The sequence below is a fragment of the Telopea speciosissima genome, chromosome 6 (genome assembly GCF_018873765.1).
Source record: "Telopea speciosissima isolate NSW1024214 ecotype Mountain lineage chromosome 6, Tspe_v1, whole genome shotgun sequence".
Lineage (NCBI taxonomy): Eukaryota > Viridiplantae > Streptophyta > Magnoliopsida > Proteales > Proteaceae > Telopea > Telopea speciosissima.
In genome coordinates, this window is record NC_057921.1 from 47,679,257 (window position 1) to 47,698,474 (window position 19,218).

A 19,218-nucleotide genomic window follows, 5' to 3' on the forward strand; every position below is an offset into this window, starting at 1 on the left:
GAATCACAGCAGCCTCACTGGTACGTTCCCAAAAATGATCCGATCGACCGGATCAAGTGGGACGATGATCCGGTCGATCGGACATTGATCGGATCAAGTGGGACGATGATCCGGTCGACCAGACATCGACCGGATGCCATTTATGCCTTCAAACGGCTAATTTTTAACAGCTAATTTCTCCAACGGCTATGATCCGATCGACTGGATCAATCTTCAGATCGACCGGATTGGTAAAAAATAGATCCGTTAGAGCACATTTTGCACATGTTCTAAAGGCCATTAATGAGCCTATAAATAGAGAGCATGTCAGTCATTTTCACCTATCCACTACAGTCCAAAATCCAACTTTTGAGAAAGGTGAAAAGTGATTAATTGCTCTCATCATTGGAGTTTACTTGTCTACATCTACATCAATCAAGATTGACTCCAAAGCTAAAAAGATTTTTACTTGCACATACTCTAAGAAACAAGTCTTAAAGAATGTTTGCATTGTGCAAGTATTTCATTTGCATCATTCGACACTTGCAATGAGTACATATCACACTCATTGCCTAAGTAATTCTACATTTATTCTCTTTTGTAATTAGTTTATGCTTTTAAATTTATAAAGCATTGTTGCATTAGCCTAGACTGTACTTAGGATTTGCAAGGATCCTCTTATCCTGTAGAAAAAGATTGTAAAGGTGTTCTTCCCACCTACTGTACTGAAAGGAAGTAACTAGTGAATTCTCTCAAGATTAAGATGAGTGGACGTAGACTAAATTTAACCAAACCACTGTAAACTGTGTTCTTCATTTGTATAATTTCTCTCTTTCTATCTTATTTAAATTTAAGAAAATTTAAAAAAGACAAAAATTCACTAGTAATAACCTATTCACCCCCCTCTAGGTTATCCAATAGTATTCACCCTTATGGTGCAAGAGGGTTCTTATGAATCAATCCCCAAGATTAAACAGCCCCTTTGGTTCTCCAGAAGATGTTGCAATCACATATTGTGTTACCTCGAAACACTCTCAAGTTGTGCTCAATCAACCGAAGTAATGGAACAAGGTATCATGCTCATCCATAGGATTCTTTTATATATTGTAATGCAGGATTGAACACTTCTTGACAAAGCAAAACAAATGTGATAGTTTTTGTTTCAGAAGGAATGCACGTAAACGAAAATTTGGTATCAAATGGAAAAAAACAGGGAAGAAAGAGAGAGAAAAAAAAAAAAGCAGCTGTATAATTCAAAAAATTGTACCCAGAGGAATTTTTCTTGAAAGCCAAAATAGATAATGTCATACAACACTCCATGTTCCCTCTCTCTTAACTTCTGATGGACAACAATTTATTCAGAAAATCTCTGCTAAGAAAAACTAAAATCAACCACTACTGCTGCCTGCTGTATTTCTTTTTACACAAATATGAATCATTCATCAGATAATAATACAATGTATTGGAATCAAAAAAACCAACGGGGAAGGGACTTGGGAGTCAAAGAATTGATTCTGCTTCACAGAATTGAGCTGAAATAATGGATAAAATTGCTATCAAACAAAATGAACCTACTCCATGATGCATAAAAATCATGATCAGGCCTCAGGTATTTACATCAAGATGCATGTATGGATGCAGTCTCGAGAAAGGATGCCTTTGGCATCAGGTTGAAGGTTGCCTTAATGCCTTGGTCATTCCCCCGACTGAAGAGTGGGTTTCTTTTCCAATTTCACTCTTTGGATCATTACGGACTCTGCAAAGACCGCAAGTCATTAGCCACATCACAGGAACTGTTGAGCTGTCGGAAGTCAGCTCTATGAAGAACATTTCCCTGGAATCTCCTAGAGTCACTGGATTTTGAATCAATACGTAAAGTCTTAGATGGGAAGCAATGGCGCACACGAATCCGGTGGCATTTTCTGTAAATGGTGTAACTGCCTCGTACATTCACGACTAGTATCACTTCCTTGTCTCTTGTGTCTTCGCACCACCAATTTTGTGGAACACCATCAACGAACTCTTCGAGGGCATGGAACTCCTCATGATGCACTGATACTTCGGAAATTTGGCCAGGTTTTATTATGCCAGCCGCTGGAGTTACCTGAACCACAAAAGTTGTAAATAAACAGGATAGGGGGGAGGGGAAGGAGAGATATGCTACACTGTACAGCTCAAGAAGAGAGCAAAAAAACTATGAGTTGAGGATATTTAGAGATAATCATAATGAAAGGTGACGCTGACAATATGCATATCATAATTTGCAAAATAACAGCAAGAGTTCATAACGTCCAACAATGTAGAAAGTCCTAAGATGACCAATGATCAATTCATTATGCATACTGTTTTAACCTCTGTTCTCTCATTTAATACAAAGGAGACTTTGAAATGAGTACACCATGTAAGTCAGGTTTACATTTTTTAATTTTTTCTGGAAAACACACTGAAGGAAAATTTTAGAGGTAGTACACCACATAATTCAGGTTTATTATTTTAACTTATTAATAGGAAAAAACATACTCTAAAGTGGGTAGAAAATCAGCTACGCAAACCCAGATTTGCAGTTCCATTCTCTATTTCCTGACTCGAACCCGTTGCACCAAGGTCCACCCTCAGGTTTCAGGGACTCTAGGAGTATCCATCAAATTTATTTTAAATAATTTAAGATTTACTTTTATATCATATATAACTATAATAATTTCAGAATTGTAACTGTAATGTATTTTATTATCTTTAATTACAGGTAGTCCAGATTTATTTTCATAACATACAAAACATTATACAAGTATCATAAAAGAGATCAATTTAGGGAAAGTTTCTATCCCTCCCTATACTTACCCTATATTTACTCAAACTCCCCTACTCAAAGTTTCTTATTTGATACCCCCAAAAACGCAAACTTCCACCTCTTTATCCCTTGCTAATTCTAAATCCCTAAAGTAGCCCTGCTCCCCTCCCATCTCACAACCCCCTCCATTGGTATCCCACTACCGCAGCCTTTCTGCGGCATCTTCCCCCACCCTCTGCCCCGCCACCACCTCTTACTCCACCTTCCCCTCTATTGAGTTCACCAAATGTGAATGCTGTGGATTAACAGAGGAATGCATGCCTTCTTACATAGCCAGAGTTTGCAATAGGTACCGAAGGTTGATGGATCTGCAGGATTTGCGCTGAAGCTGTCAAGGACGAACTTTTCAGAACAGATAGGCTCATCAGCGTCGAAGAAGTCTTGCATCAGCACATGAACTTCGGGAAGAAGTTCAGATCTTCAAGTCCTCCGACGAGCCCCAAGCATCTGATATCCGCCATGAAGCAATTGTTCCGGAGAAGATTGGATTCTCCAAGAGTCTTGAGATCAACTCCATGTAGTCCTCTCAGAAAGGAAGAGAAGAACCGTCATCCATCCCTATCTCGATCCGGAAGCTGCCACCCAACTTGGCTCGTTGAAACATAGTATTAAAGAATTAGTAAGAAACGCATGTTTCGCCTTTTTAATCTGCTCTGCTATTGCCTGGTGACAGTGTGGTTATTATCATCCTGTCAGGGAAGGCATGTGATTCTAACGTCATTACTGTACTGCCCAGACAACATCACAAGACTGTCTTGGGTTGCGACCTCTGCAGTTCAATACTAGTCTTTGGGTTGAATATTGTAAGAGGCAAGGGGAATGAGTAGAAAGAACTAAGAAGAGAACACCAAAAGATTGTTGCTTCTTCTTTTTCTGTTCTTTCCTAAGCATTTCTTTTCTAAATTTTCGATTGTTAATTGTCTGATGCAAGGCTGCTTAATTTTTTCATTTAGCTTTGTGGTCAAGATGATTCATCAGATGGGAAGTGGTGCTACATTGTAATCTGGGTCGTCAGAAAACCCAAAGGAGACTGGTGGAGGCAACCCCTACATGTAGTTCTGCTTCGGTAATTCAGAAAATCGTAGCATGCAGTAGCAGAAACGTAGTTCAGGCATAGTTAGGGTTTCTCTCTTGGTTGAGACTTCTTAGGGTTGCCAATCTTCTCTTTCCCTTGGTGCTGATTTCTGTTTGGAAAGAATCTTCCTTTTACATGACTTTCATCGATATTGTCTGGTATGTTCTAATCATCCAATGTACTTTAGTTTCTTTCATTGGCTTTTCTTTTTTTTCTTTCCATTCTGCCATATGCGTCTCAACTCTCAGCTAATGTCTATTGGTGGCTCACAGTAGAGTGGAAGGCGGGGGTGTGACCGTGTGAGGAGGTGGTGGTGTAGAGGTGATGGAGATGCAGGAGAGAGGCTGAGTACTGGGGTGACACTGGAGGGGGGCTATAGAGGGGAGGGGAGTACGGGTAATTTAGGGATTCAGAATTTGCAAGGAGAAAGAGAGGTAAAAGTTTGCTTTTCGGGGAGGGGGGGGGGATAGAAATGAAACTTTTGACTCTTTGAGTAAATATAGGACAAGTACAGGGGAGTGCTAACCCGTTTGTCCTGCTGGTATAGCCTCTTGCTTGTCACAGCATAGAACTGGGATCAAGTCCCTCCTTCACTTCTCTCCAAAATCCGATCCCGCTTCTCAAAAAAAAGGGAGGATTTAAGTAAGTTACTTGTATTGCCTTTACATAATTTATCAAGTCTAAGGGTGATATGAATAATTATATAAATAGTAATTACCTTCGGTGTGTAGCACTAGTAGCAGCAGTAGAAATGCCTGTGCCTTGTGTGTGGAGATGAGTTTGTTTATGTAATAGTCATGATGGTGGAGGTGGAATTTTGTGTCCACATGCGTCGGGCACAGGTTCAGCTTGCACATTGAAGTGTATCTAAAAAACATAGGATCCTTCTAAGGACTGGAAGAATGAAAAAGTCTAGATCTCAACAAAGAGCCAAAGATAATATTGCTTTATCCTTTCCAGACACCTTCCCTAGCTTGGCATGCTCATCTAACATTTTCTGGGTTTTCCCCAGTACTTTTCTGTGGAAGTAGTTTGTAGATATTTTCCTATCCAACTTAAATGAATCAAAGCCTGTCTTTTCTATTCTCTCTCCCAAAAACCTATCTAGGTGAGTTTGTCTATGGATCATTGTTCTGCTGTAGCTACTGTTCTGTTGTGCGAGGAAAACACAATCAGAAGAGCAAAACTCAGTTGAATTGGTGATATGTTCAATGGCTGACAACTCTGATGGTACAAGACACATGCAAATCATTACAGTTACATCATTAAAAACTACATTAGTTGTATCTGTGAAGCTGATTTAAACCACTCAGAAAGTTTCGACATTTTTCATACCTTCTCCTAAAATTGATACAATTTCTATCTTTACTAACTACAAAATGAAACGCAGAAACAAAATTAGAGCAAAAAACACCACTACAACAATAAACTGAGAGATGTGAATAAAAAACACAAGAGGCCAAGCTTTGCAACAGACAAAAAATTGGTCCTCCCCATCCAAAATTATCAAGAATCTTAACACACTCAACAAAATACATAGCAACTTAATAATATGCATCCCACGAACAAAGTGCAGATGAAGTAAGCATAAAATGCATTGGTATTTATATTGAAAGAAATGGAAGTTACCTCTAACCAGCGGGGAAAACCAAAGGAACCTCTAGGAACATGTTCGGATGCTTGCCCATCCTCCTTGACCGTTGACTGTCCTACACAAATGACTTCAAACATAGCTTCTTTCGTGCTTTTGTTGGTGATTCGCAGTATGGATGTGTCCTGGTTTTGTAAAATTATGTTGTTGGTGCTAACAATTGTTTCTGGAACATCATTTAATTCTTCAAGCATGGACCTGATTCTCTCATTAGATCTCATGATTTCCCCAAACTCCTGTCGCTTTATTGACTCATCTACATGAGCAATATCAACACAATATATGCACCTTACAGGCTTGTGGTCACTGTCGGTAACATCCATGCAAGCCTCATACCTGGTAAATGAAAGAGGTCCAAAGTCATGCTGGGCGTACAAGAGCTTAACAAGAAACGACAATACCAAGAAACATACTGGAAAATTGAAGAGACTACAGGGCATTCCAAACTGCACTCAGATACCGAAGCTGATCGGCTGTCACGGTACAAAATTCTGTCACACCAGGCTGGAATGCGTTTCTTCTCACTGGAATCATACCCTACAAATGGATGGATAGCACAAAATTACAATTCAACACTTTTAGGAATGACACAATAAACATAATCCAAGTGTGATAGGCATGCACACAGGATCCTTAGTTCATCTGGTTCATAAAATGCACAACAAAAAGAAATACCAGAGGACTATAACCCTAATTATAAATCAGTGTAACAGGAAAGACAACACAAAACTCATACTTCATGTTATCAAATACCTCCTAAACCAGCTTGGTGCCGTTCAAACTTGTATGTGGGAGGAAATCTAATGATTCCTTCACGCATCCCTTGAAAGACTTTCCCAGCTTTCATCTCTGCTCGAAGCTGGTCCCTTTCTCTGAGCCAATCAAAGCATCTTTGTGAAACAAAGTCTCTTGCCTCATCATAAGAAATGCCATGAAGCCGATAATTGAAATCACCAAGAAATACAACCATGTCTGCTTCAGATAACTCAGGCCTCCCGTCTTCGGAATGGGCACTCACAGGCTGTAAAATCAGAAATTCTTTATAATTCTAACTTGGAGATTGAAGCACTCAACAGAATAAGACTTGAAGATTCAAATTTCCAAAAGTCCAATTAAAAATACTACATACATTTGTAGCACGAAGCAACTGAGTGGCAGATGAGACAGCAACTGCAAGAGAGAGGACCAGCGGCAAGCCAGAAGAATAAAGCAGCCAAAATAAATATGTGCAGCAGGCAAGAGAGGAACACAAAAACAGGAACATCACCATACCAGCTGCAGTATTTGTCCGAGTGAATATCATTGTTCGATATATATGATCAAAGTCAGCATTGCGGCGATTAACTGCATCCAAATGTGCCGCTAAGTGACAGTTAACGAAGCACATTATCCGATCATGAACTCTCATCCTCAAACCTACAGCCCCCTGTGCTCAAACAACCTTTTATCACGTAAATGTATGGGAAAGAAAGTGTGGCAAAAATATAACAGAAAACTTATGCTATGAATCACCAGAAAATGTTCGCTAGGTATGTGTTATGTATTGGTGTTTAGAGCATAGTTGTCAAGGTGTCTCTTAGGCATCCAGGCACCTTGGTCGCCTAGGTGGGCACCTTGTTGGTGTCACCTTGCATCGAGGCTCCCCTCCAATGCCTTGGGTCACCTAGACGCCATGACAACTACGGCTTAGAGGGAGAGAGAGAGAGAGAGATTTTGACATACTATTCCATTGTTCCCAATTCATATTTTGAGTGTTAGCAACTCAAAATCAACATACTAACATGGTTCAAAATTTTGCCGAAATTACCAAAATATTACAGCTTTGCAAGAAATCGAAACAAAATGACTATCAGAATTACAACCGAAATATTTCGGTTTCGGTAGAGGTTGAACTGGAGGCGAAATCCAAAAATTTGAACCTTCCGTACCAAGAATTGGCCCATCTACTTGAGTTCGGCTAGAAAAATCCAAATCCACTAGAATTCTGCAGAAAGATATACCTTATTACCAATAGCACGTCCAAAACCACAAGGAACCGCTGCAGCATCGACATCCCCAACATATGGTGTAAGACTGTTTCTGACCCTGCAAAATTTTTTTTTGTAAATTCATAGGCAAACCACTAACAAGAATTGTAGGGTAAATTAGATCCCACAGTAGAGATTGAAAGGAGGCAACTAAATTCACTTATACTTATTAACAAGCTGAAATTCCAAAAATAGATCAAACACAAACGAATTCCTATTAATAAGAAAGTAAAAGATATATTTCTTGTGTTTTCCCTATAATAAAGATTTACCACACAGCTATGAGCAAGCCTGCCAACTGCCTTGAACCAACACGTTCGAAAGTTGATCCCTCATCTAAGGTCTTTCCTATTGTATCAAGCCACCACTGACCAATCGAACTCCCCTCTAGCCCTACCTACAATCACCATAAAATTGGTAAATGGATAAAATATAGAAAATCAAAGAAGGCCCAATATCCACAGAGGAAAAGAATATAAAAATATGTAACCCTTCAATTTTTTTTTTCAAAATTTTGATGTATCAGTAATACTTCTGTTCAATAAAAACATACATATAGTTTTCATAAAAGGTGTAGTTTGAGACACCCATATCCATGTTGAAAACCAACAAACCATGCCTGTTTCTTTGTTACCTAGAGAAAAGCTAAAACGGTCACAATCATATGATTTGAATGCAACAATGATAATGACAATGAAACTGCCGGGGAAAAAAAAGTTTCAGCCCTTAAAATTTAATAACACTTGACATACATTTCACTATTTAAATGTATTTAGCTAATTGACTATTAGACTAGCATATTTTACCAAACATAAGCTTCCTACCCAAGGAACTAGAAGAAAATTTGAACTAGCTCTCAATGTAAATAGTATAATGAGTAAAATGATAATGTCTTCTTCGAATAGAGAGATAGGTCTTGTTGGTCAACAGTCTGATTTTCCTCTTCTTTTTTTTCTTTTTGTTTTGGATAGATGAGAACAGATTGATCCTTCCCCTTCTTTTTTTCCCCCTGATAGGTGACAACAGACTGATCATGCAACTTCATGCAAGGGTTTCGGTTAAAAGTGTTTACACAAAATTTTAGGTAATCTTGTTATTTTGTGTGTTGCTCACTTGATTTATGAGAAATTAATAGTATTTTTAGGGCAGGGTGCAGTTTTCATATAATATGAGTGCATTTTATTGTAATTCATCTCACTTATTGAGTGCAGTTCACCAAAGGCTCACATCTGCCTCTCTCCTCCTCCCTGCGTCTTTCTTCTTTTTCTATATTGGAGGCTAACTGATTTATATTTAACTTTATATCAAAGAATAAGATATGGCAGACTTCGAATTTTTTCAATTTTGAAGAACTAAGGAGGAGCTTGCTGATGTCTTCTGGTTGTACGGCTGGTGTCAGTAGTCTATGGCCACAATGCTTAAAATGGATGTTTGAAAAATCATGTGGAAGGCCTCCAATCTATGGTTTTTACAAAGTAGATAACAGAAAATTGTGGAGCAGTTTGACCATCTCTCACTCACTCCAACAAACACTATATATGTAAATCACTGTAGCAAATTAGTTCATGCATGCCCCCAAAGATTTCTCGTTTGGAGGCAGCTGACTAGATTCTCAAGTACATAAATCGTGAATGGGAAAGGCCTTTGTTCAATCGCCAGAACCACATGAAGGTGAGGCAGATACAAATGCGAATTGGGCTGGTTCTGCGAGTGGCATGAGATCTACATCATGGTAATCAAAATTGGTAATCTAGAGGAATAAAAAGCAAGTAGAAGTGGATCAACGGTCTAGGGCAGAAGTTGAAATTAGAGGGGTGTGTGTGTGTGTGTGTGTGTGCATGCATGTGAGACAGAGCTATTATGGTCAAGGTATTAAGTATTGATATGCAAGATTCAAGGTTTCGGTTTTGAGCCTGGTTTTGACCAGGCTCGAAACCGAAATATTCTGCAAATCCAAAATATTTCGCAAAACCGCAAAATTTCGGTTCCAGGTTTCGAGACCCAAATGGCCAAATTATTTCCCAAAACTTCTAGGAAACCCTATTTTAGACCCCTTTAAACATAGTGGGACCCTTAGATTGTAAAAAAAAAATTGGTAGTTTGGCTTGTAACCCTAGATTGGTAGTGTACGCGGTACGGTGTACGATGTTGCATACACAAAATTTAGTACTAGAACACACATAATTCAATTACAATTTACAACAACTAAAATATGCTTTAAGAATGAATAAACATAAAATTAGAAACCATTTCATAATTATCAAATATTATTCATGGTTCATTACAAAGATATGGGAGTGATTTGGCCAAAAATCACAAAAACTGAGGTTTTCTACGAAGTTTCCCTCTTTGGAGTCGAAACTTGCAAAACGATACTGAAACTCAAAACATGGTCAAAAGTTCATCGAAACTGAGAAATTTCAATCGAAACCATGCATTTTATACAAAGAGTTTGACCAAACGATACCGAAATCCAAAACATTCTCGAGATTTCTCTGAAACAGCGAAATTTCAGGGGAAACATTGCAATTCCTCAGTATCACAGGCTGTTCCGTTTCCACAGCCTGCCAAACCAAAATATTTCGGTTGGCTTTGAGAAATTTCATCGAAACTTGGACCATTTTCGAGATGTTTAGGTCCGTATATATCGAATTTTGGCTTATGGAGATGATATCAATGCAAATTAAAGGGGGGTGTGGATGAATAAATAATTTCATTACCAAAAGGAAAGAAAGGGGGAGGGGGAAGGGAACAGCGAACCAATTACAAAGACCTGCCAAACGGCAAGGGCTAGCAAAGAAAAAGGGCAAGAACCCAAAAAAGAACTATGCACAAAGCGGCGCAAACAAAAGGACTACAAAAGCCAACCAAAGGCAGCCACGACGAATCAAAAACCTAACCCAGATCCACAGCCTCACGGCCCAAAAAATGATCTTTGATAGCCAAACTCAGGGGCAAAATCTTCTCCTCGCAGGGAAGGGAGTAGGCAATGTAGGGGTGGATCTTAGGGAAAGGAGGGGAGTTGGGGTTACGGCGGCGAAAGAATTGTAAAGGCGGAGGAGCATTAGGCTGGGGCACAAAGGAGGGAGCCACAATAGAAGGTTTAAGGCCCAAACAAGGGTGGGCCAGGATTGGACGGCTAGAGAAAAGGGACGGTAAGCAAGAAGCAACTGGATCAATAGGCCCAGAAGGAACGAGAGAGGAGGGGGAGATGGGCCGGGGAATGGAAGTAGAGGAAAGAGAAGAAGGGACCACCATGGGGCCCACCAGAAGGGGATCACTCAAGGAAGTCAAAAAAGACTTTTTGGCCTTTGAGAAAGGCAGAAATCCCTAACTAAGCTAAAAGGGGGGAGATTGGGAGGGATAAACGAAGGGTTGTCTGGAGAATGAGAAGCCAGGGCAACAAAGAGAAAGCGACTCGATGACAGGGGAAGAAAGAGACTCGATGACAGAGGAAGGGGAAGCGCCAAGGTCGCAGAAGGAGAGGTCAGAGAGGCACGAGCATTAGAGGAGTCAGGCAGAGATTCCAAGGGGAGGAATCGGTTGGGACCAGCAGTCCAAAGGCCACAGGAGACCACCAAACAAGAGGGAGGAGCTAAGGAATGGTCACGAGGGGAAGAAAAAGCAGAGCCATGACGGCGAACTGTTTTACGAGTTCGACGCCGGCAACGACCCCGAGAGGGAGAGGGAGAGGGAGAGGGGGCACCAACACCAACAATGGGGGAGGCGGTTGGAGGAAGGGCGGACATGACAAGAGTGAGAGAAGGAGGGGCAGAGAGGGCGCGGGGCTCAAGAGGGGGATGTGAGAGGATTCTAGAAAATGCAGCAATGGAAGGGGGAGAAGTCCGCTAGCAGTTACCTTGAAGGTGACCAAACACTCGACAAGAAGCACAGAGGGGGGGGAGACCATTCGAAGCCAACAGGTTGTTGGAAGGAAAACCCTTCAGTATCAGTGACTGTGATAGAGGACGGAAGGAGGGCATCGGCGGCAACTTCCACGCAAATTCTGGCAAAGGCCAATCTATCTTTTATCTTGGTTCTTCCATCTGAGAAGAGAGGCTTCCCAAGAACAAAGCCCACCACATTGAGGCCATCCTCACACCAAAAATGAAGCGGAAGCCCTGGCAAAGAAACCCATAGAGGGATTGAGCTGAGGTCAATCCATAAAGGGGGGAGTTTGAAATGGCCTAAATATCAAACTGTCTCAACCCATACCTGTCAATACAACACGAGACTGCTTGATACAGCTCGGTACACATGGCTGTGTATCGAGCCACCTTCCTGTTTATTGTATTTGTGCAAAACTGAGTAGCAGGCTACCCTATTCCCTTCAAATCACTCTAACTGCAGGGCAAGGCCAATTCAGCTGGGTAGCTAGGTTAGGCTGTCCTTTCTTTCTCCATGTGCTTCCTCCTCTAGGCCCCATGTGAACTATTAGAATTATACTCTAAAAAAATAGAAACAGCAAATGAGCCATAGCACAGACAGTATATTGAGAAATGGAAGCAAAGAGAGTATCGTAAACCTCTGTGAAAGATAAGCATTAACGAGGGATGTTGCATGAGATCTGCCACTGGAAGACGCAGACACCCATTGTTGCTTGTAAGATAGCAACTTGGACCATTGGTTTCTGAGATTTCGCTGCGCAGCAGGTCTCCATAGTTGTGTTACAGAAGGGGAAAGAGAAAGAAAAGCAGTGTTAGAGTTAGGGTTGCGGTCACTGCTTTGAACGTTTGATTCCTTTATCCCCGAAGAAGAAGAAGAAGAAGAAGTAATGGAAGCAAGGGCTTCCGTAATAGCCAATTAGCCATTTCAGTGCATGCCTTTTTGTGGCCTTCTTTCTGGTTGCAGCCAAACCGCAGAGAATAGAAGTTGACTTGAGAGTTGAAAAGCTCGCAAATGTGGTGTCATTTTACAATTTTACCCTCCCTCTTTGCCAAGAATACCCTTTGGACTTTGGAGTTGGTTTCAAATTATTATACATCATCAATAAGTAAGTTCAAATCCCCAAACCGTTGGAACTGCAGAAAGATGGAAGGGAATGCTCTTTCCAAACATGAGAAACTTGAGGAGTACTTATGATTTATTTACCCCCATCTCTGACCTAATATATTTGGGTTCCCATGTTCTCTTGGTTTCGTCATATGGTTTAGTTCCCATTGTTCTCTTGGTTTCCTCATATGATTTAGTTCCCATTGTTCTTTTGGTTCCCCCATATCATTTCTTGTTTATTGGAGTGTTTTCCCTGACCTAATATTTTTTCATGGTTTTAAACCCTAAACTGAACCTATCCTTTGGTAAAGATCCTGTTTTGGTTACTAGTTTGAGCAATTCAAATCTAGGACTACATTATAGAGAGAGAGAGTGCAGGGGTGGGGACAACAGTAAATGGATATTTTCCAACAACGGCAGTGACACAAAAAAAAAAGAGAAAATTTTAATGGCTTTTCTATCGTTTTTCTACTGCAGAAATAATATTAGCAATAACCAAACAAAATTTTCTACCAGAAAGCAATAGAAAACATCAAAGTACAGAAGAACAATTTGAGCAGCATCATAAGCCAAGATACGCAAACATACATCAAGCAAAACAGTATTAACACAACAGATCATACAAACAGAGTTTAAGGTTCAGCTAACATTTAGCATTTTTTTTACAAATTATCAGACTTCCAAATCTTTGGCATCAGCCATCAGCAGCTCAGTTCTGGAGACATGCGACTAAGCATTTCATAAAAGACACACAAACGCATGACATTAACAGCTGAGTTATATCTACAATTCTGTTCATGAACAACATAACTGCAGCAAGGTTCCTTGAAAATGATAGCATCAAACTTAAAAATAGTATAGAAAGAAAGCCTAAGAAATCTCACAGTTTCTTTTGCGGCAGACATCGCAAGGAAACCAGCACCCATTTCAACTTCCTGCAACCCAACAACAACAATGCCAATATCTGTTGCTGCAGAACCTAGCCAAGATATAAGTGAGTCATGAGAGGCTCTTCCTTGTCCAACATTCCAAGTACCGGTCAGTATTTTCACATTTTCTAGCCTTCTATATTGCAGTTCTTTGCTTGCCAATTCTGATCGCACTAAATTGTCAAGTGGACTAGGAGATTTAATGCTCCACCCACGAATACCACCATGGTTAGCCAAAGAAAAGACATAACCAGCCCCAACAGCCATTTTTATAACAGGACTGTTGTGAGCAACCCATCCTCCAAGCAACTTGCCCTCAAGATCAAACACTTGAATAGTGCCACTGACATAGCCTACCCATAAACTCGCTCCAAAAGTACAGAAGCACTGAACAGAAGAAAAATGGTGATGAAAATCTTGTAACCTATTTCCATTTCCATCCCACTGCACAATTAAGCCATTTGAACAACCGGTCCAAATCATTCCATCTATTGTCAGAACTAGGGCTTCAGTTCTCTTTTCTTCTCCAAAAGACCCTTTCGCTGCAACTCGACGAACAGCATCAGCTGCCCCCATTAAAGCATTACGTGAACGCTGTAAGAAGCTAATGGAACTTTGTGATTTCTCTTTCTTTGACGTGGAAACAAACTTAATCTTCATCTCATCTTCGACAGATGAATCCTGCCATGGTGACGAATCAACGCGATTCTCAATTTGACCATCTACATTAAATACTTTCAGCAGTTCTCGTGTACGAGCATCCCTGGTGAGCAAAACCACATTCTAGATTTTCTTAGGATGGTACATCAATTTTGTTCCTGTACAACTTAGAATCATAAAGATGTTTGTGGTGGAAAAAAAATAACAGGTAGTTAAGTCTTTGCTTTGTGGGGACTGGGGAGGAGTGGTAACAATAATAATAATGGACAATCTAACCTCCACCATGCAGGCGAAATTGCTTATCCTTCACAGGGGGTGATTGCCTAACTACTTAATGCAATACCTACCCATATGCCAGATGAGATCATCCCTCCCATATAATAATATTTTGGAAAATAAAGTTCAAGGCAGTTTCCTTTGTTAGGAGATATAATGAGAAAGTACCATACAGCCGAAACATATACAAGTAGTTACATAACTAGTCAAGAACTTCTCACTAAAACACACACATTAGGACCCTAATGATATTCATAGTAGGCCATTACCCAGTGCTGGTCCTGCCTATGCGGGGTCTTGGGAGGGGGAGGGGTGAGCTCGTAGACAGCCCTAACCTCGGCATTTTTTTGCGCAAAGTGGCTGCTCTCAAGACTCAAACCCGGGTATTTTCCCCAGCAGCCCAAACCTTTTATTTGAAGTAGAGAATGCATAAGTGCATAACTAATGCCAAGGATTTAAAACATAGCCTAGCAAGATTCCCTTTTAATCATGCCGCAAAATAGATAAGACACTTACAAACTAGTAGGTTTATTATTAACCTTTTTATTTCCAAAATTATTACAAATAATCTAACAAAAGTGAGAATCACAAGATGTAGTTCAGAATCTTGAGAAACAATATGAAACTTCATTTTCTTTATCATAAAAGATGAGAAATGCAACAAAGACGAAGGTTCAAATGTTCCAGCAATAACATCCAGCAAATATGAATTTTTAAGATTTTTTATTTTTATTTTTGCAAGATTCTTCCAGGGAAAAATTAAAAAACACAAAGCTAAAAAATTCGACTTAAACAAATTGTGCGTAACTTGAGACAAATTTTTCAGGTGAGACATACCACAAAGCAAAGGACAGTTGCCCAGCACTCCAAACTTTCGCTCTAGTATTATCCAATAACAAATACTTCACATCTGAACCAGATATGGAGCAAACACCATTAACCGTGACTTGACTCTTTAAGTCAATATATGACCTCTCAACTAATAAAGCAGCCATGTGTCTTTCCTCCAATGTTAAAGAAAGAGATTTTTCTATGGATTCCCAAGGCCATATCTTAATAACACCGCCCTCTCCACCTGTCCATAGATCACCTGATTCCAAAGTAACACAAGTCAACAAGGTGAGTATAAATTACTTGAGAAACAATAACTTTCACAAGAGTTCTCTGCATTATACATCAATCATAACAACAAGAAAAGCCTTCATGCCATGGATAAGAATTGATGCAAAAGCTAAGGAATGAGACAAAGAGTTGCAATTCATGCTAATGAATATGGAACTTTCGGACAGGTGCAATTTTTCCTTCTTTTTTTTCTCCCACATTCTTTTCTTAAACCTGTAGCAACAGTATATACTCAGAAAAATTTTGAGTAACATCGAAAATTATGAAGTACAAACTAACACAGCCCAAATACCAAAACAGCTGGAACAAGTGGGTATTAAGTGTAAGGAAAGAAAATGCTTGGTTTGTCTTGAGGCTCACCGAATGACTGGACACTGATTATTAAAATTAAACATTCATATTTTCTTCAACAACAAACATATCCCATGGCATAAAGATGAATATACTTTTAAGGTGTTCATACAGATTTTTATTTTTTATTTTTAATAACCTGAATATTCTCTGGGACCTGGGCCAGCCCCTAGAATTTTATTAAAATCAATTCAAATAATGAGAATAAACACAAAGGGGGGGACATGCCCGCCCAACCCCAAACCCAAGATTAGGTGTTCATACACATTATAACATTAAATATTGAAATTTTCTCTAATGGCTTCATATATTGAAGGTTAGCCTTTCCATTTGCCTAATGAAATGCAGAATAAACCTTTCTAAATTCCTACAATTTCCCTCTATCGCAGGTCATTGAAACAAGAACTATGAAATAAACAGGATTTCTCTAGTGACTCAACTAAACCCTACTCATACTAGTACTTGACTTGAGTTGATTATCACATACAACGCAACTCAACTCAACTCAGCCTTATCTTAAGTAAATAGAATCGGCCACATGGATCCTCTTCTGCTAATCAACTATTCAAATTAATACTTGTTACCAGTCCTAAGCTATGCAAGTCTTTTCTTACCACTTATCCTAGAGTCGTTTTAGGCTTCCCCCGGGCTTGTTTAGCACCTCCGATCTGAATCATTTCACTCTTTCTTCCTAGTGAATTCAAAGGTCTCCATTGCACTTGTCCATGCCACCTCAAATGGATTCCTCTCAACTTATTATATATTGGAGTTACTTCTAAGTCCTAATTAGGTCTAATTTGTTCATTTCTTAATTTACCGTTTCTAGTTTTACCACTCATCCATCTCAAGTCTCAACATCCTCATTTCAGCTACATTAAGTTTGCCGACTATCACATAACTACTTACTTAGAGCCTACTGACTTCTCATTTGATTCTTCATAGAATTAAGGAATCATAAAAATTAAAAACTATAAATTCCAAGTTTTCAACTGATTGGAAGATCACCAAGTAATCCATAAAGTTCAACTCTTTAACTAAATCAAAGGACCACCACATAATCCATATAACCAGACTCTTTAACCCCATGAGAATAATAAAATAGTAATATGATTCTTCCCCAAGACAGACAGAAATCATAAGCTAAACAGCATCCTCTACTCATGGTAAATATCATCCTAAAATCACTCTATCATATAGAAAATTTTTAAATTTTGACAACTGAAAGTACAAAGGGAAAAGTTTGATTATTGGTGGGCCATACAATTTCAGCATGTGACAAATCTAGAAACTGGACTGACTCGCTCTCTAGAAACAACAACAACTCAGCAATAACCCACCTAAATGGGATCAGCTACCTGGATCGTAGCCCTCCAATCAGCTCTATTAATGGCCATACTTGAGACAAGGCCCAAACTATGCATTTCTTTCCTCACTACTCTCTAGAAACAGTAACTGGCAAATTTTACCTGTCCCTATTTAAATGTAGATAGATCCTTAAACAAATGACGAAAAGAACAATACGTCCTTCAAATGAAACTCCAAGTGTGAGCTTCTTACAAGTTTCTAAGACCCCATCATTTCTTGGTTGAATCTGAATCCTAAGTTATTAGTTAGTTTTTTCAATAGTAATAGATGGAGCATCAAAAACTTCTTACTTTGGTATGCAAAGTTTCTGACTCAAACAGGGTAGCAAACAAATAAAGTATGTGATTCACATGGAAGAGTAGAAATTACACTACTTAACTCTAAGGTATGAAGGGCCCTCCCCAGCTAGAAGCTGTATTCAACTTTTCAAGCTTTCGATTTGGCATTTCAGTCAATTGAACAATTTACATTAAATTCTATTCTTCAACTTTTTTTGTTCAGAGGAGATAAGTATGGATATGATTGCGTGCATTAATGCCTCAACAGAATTTCAGTCCATATTAATAATTTCATAGAAACATTTTCATGGAACTAATTAGCAAGTACAAGAATCTGCAAACTGGAAATTAGGGAGACATCCATTGCAGACTGCAAAAGTAAACCACCACACCACACTGACAAACAGGATGGCAGAAGCTTTGGCGTTTCTTGCTATCTAATTCAATTGCCATAGTGAATTCAGACTTTAAATAATCTTATATACAGATTTTCTCTGTTTCTTAACGTTTAAACTTCTCCCAGTATCATATTTCCAAGGATTGGCTTCCAATCAAGCATGAATTCAACAAACCCAAGAGAAGTTCCAATAAATTGATTCCATAAAACACAACTAAAATAGAATATATAGAAAACCACTGACCGTAAGAAGACATGACCATAGATAAAACAGGCCCACGATGAGCATGCCAAGAGAGACCTTCCCTGAAAGGATTCCCATCCAAAGGCTGATCCATTTTCCATGATCTAACCTTCCCATCCTTATGCCCTGTCCAAATCAACCTATTCCCAGCATCCACCACCAAACAGGTAGTGGGCACTGTTGGAGCGGATTCATAGAACGGTGCTGCCTCCTCATCCCCTCTTCTTGCCTTACCCCCAACACCACACCCCGGGGCATAAATATCTGTAAAGTTCCAAAACCTCACCCCAGATTCCTGTCCAGCCCATAATTGCGTCTCAGTACATGCAATAGTCCTCAGAAACCCACCCACCTGCGTCTCCCTAAACGGGTGCGGCCTCAATTCCAAGCCCGGCGGCTGGCCCGGATGAATGGTAGAACGAATTGGAACTTTGAAGATCCCCTTTCCGCCACCACTGGCGATAAACTCCGGCAACGACGTTCTCCGGATTTCCCCTGAAGAATCCGAAGAATGCCCTTCCAAGAAATCACCCAACTGCTCTGTCCGTTCCCCCGTGCTGCCAACTGGGTTAATGCGACCGGAAAAACCACCAAAGTTGCCATATGGGTACAAATCTTCGTCGGAGGAGTCGTCATAGAATCGATCGATGTTCTTCGGAATCCCACCTTCATCAAGGCTGTGTTTTCTCCCCGTGTTTGGCCTCTGTATTGGTGGAATACCTAGTTGTTGACTGTATGATTGGGTCTTACGGTGTGGTGTGTTATTGGTTACTGTCATCATGAGGTCTCCAACGTGGTCGTCTTCGATTCGTTCATCCATGAAAACTCTCTGAAGCTCCAATTCTGCAACACAGAGAGAGAGAGAGAGAAAGAGAGAGAAATGTCTGATTTGGGATCAGAAAGGAGGAGTTGAGTTGGGGTTCCGGAGACTCAGGCGAAGCTTATTGAAAGGTAGCGGACGGGAATGTCTTCTTGGCTCTTGCCGCCTCAATTTACAGCCCTTAATTATGAAATTTGCTTTTTA

At 39.9% G+C, this 19,218-nt stretch overlaps 1 protein-coding gene across 2 annotated transcripts; it reads right to left on the reverse strand.

Moving 5' to 3' along the window:
- Positions 1 to 1,506: 1,506 nt before the first annotated feature.
- LOC122663678 (type I inositol polyphosphate 5-phosphatase 12-like) lies at positions 1,507 to 19,195 on the reverse strand. Of its 2 annotated transcripts, XM_043859296.1 has the most exons (11): positions 18,195 to 19,194; positions 15,275 to 15,527; positions 13,457 to 14,264; positions 7,853 to 7,977; positions 7,554 to 7,638; positions 6,826 to 6,979; positions 6,683 to 6,723; positions 6,307 to 6,574; positions 5,967 to 6,090; positions 5,532 to 5,889; positions 1,507 to 2,083 (listed from the first exon to the last, which is right to left on the reverse strand). In XM_043859296.1, exons 1-11 carry the CDS (start codon positions 19,012 to 19,014, stop codon positions 1,727 to 1,729), a joined length of 3,393 nt encoding a protein of 1,130 aa, XP_043715231.1. In that variant the 5' UTR covers positions 19,015 to 19,194; the 3' UTR covers positions 1,507 to 1,726. The 2 variants fall into 2 exon arrangements, with proteins under 2 accessions (XP_043715231.1, XP_043715230.1); XM_043859295.1 differs by having other exon boundaries at positions 6,683 to 6,979; positions 18,195 to 19,195.
- Positions 19,196 to 19,218: the final 23 nt, after the last annotated feature.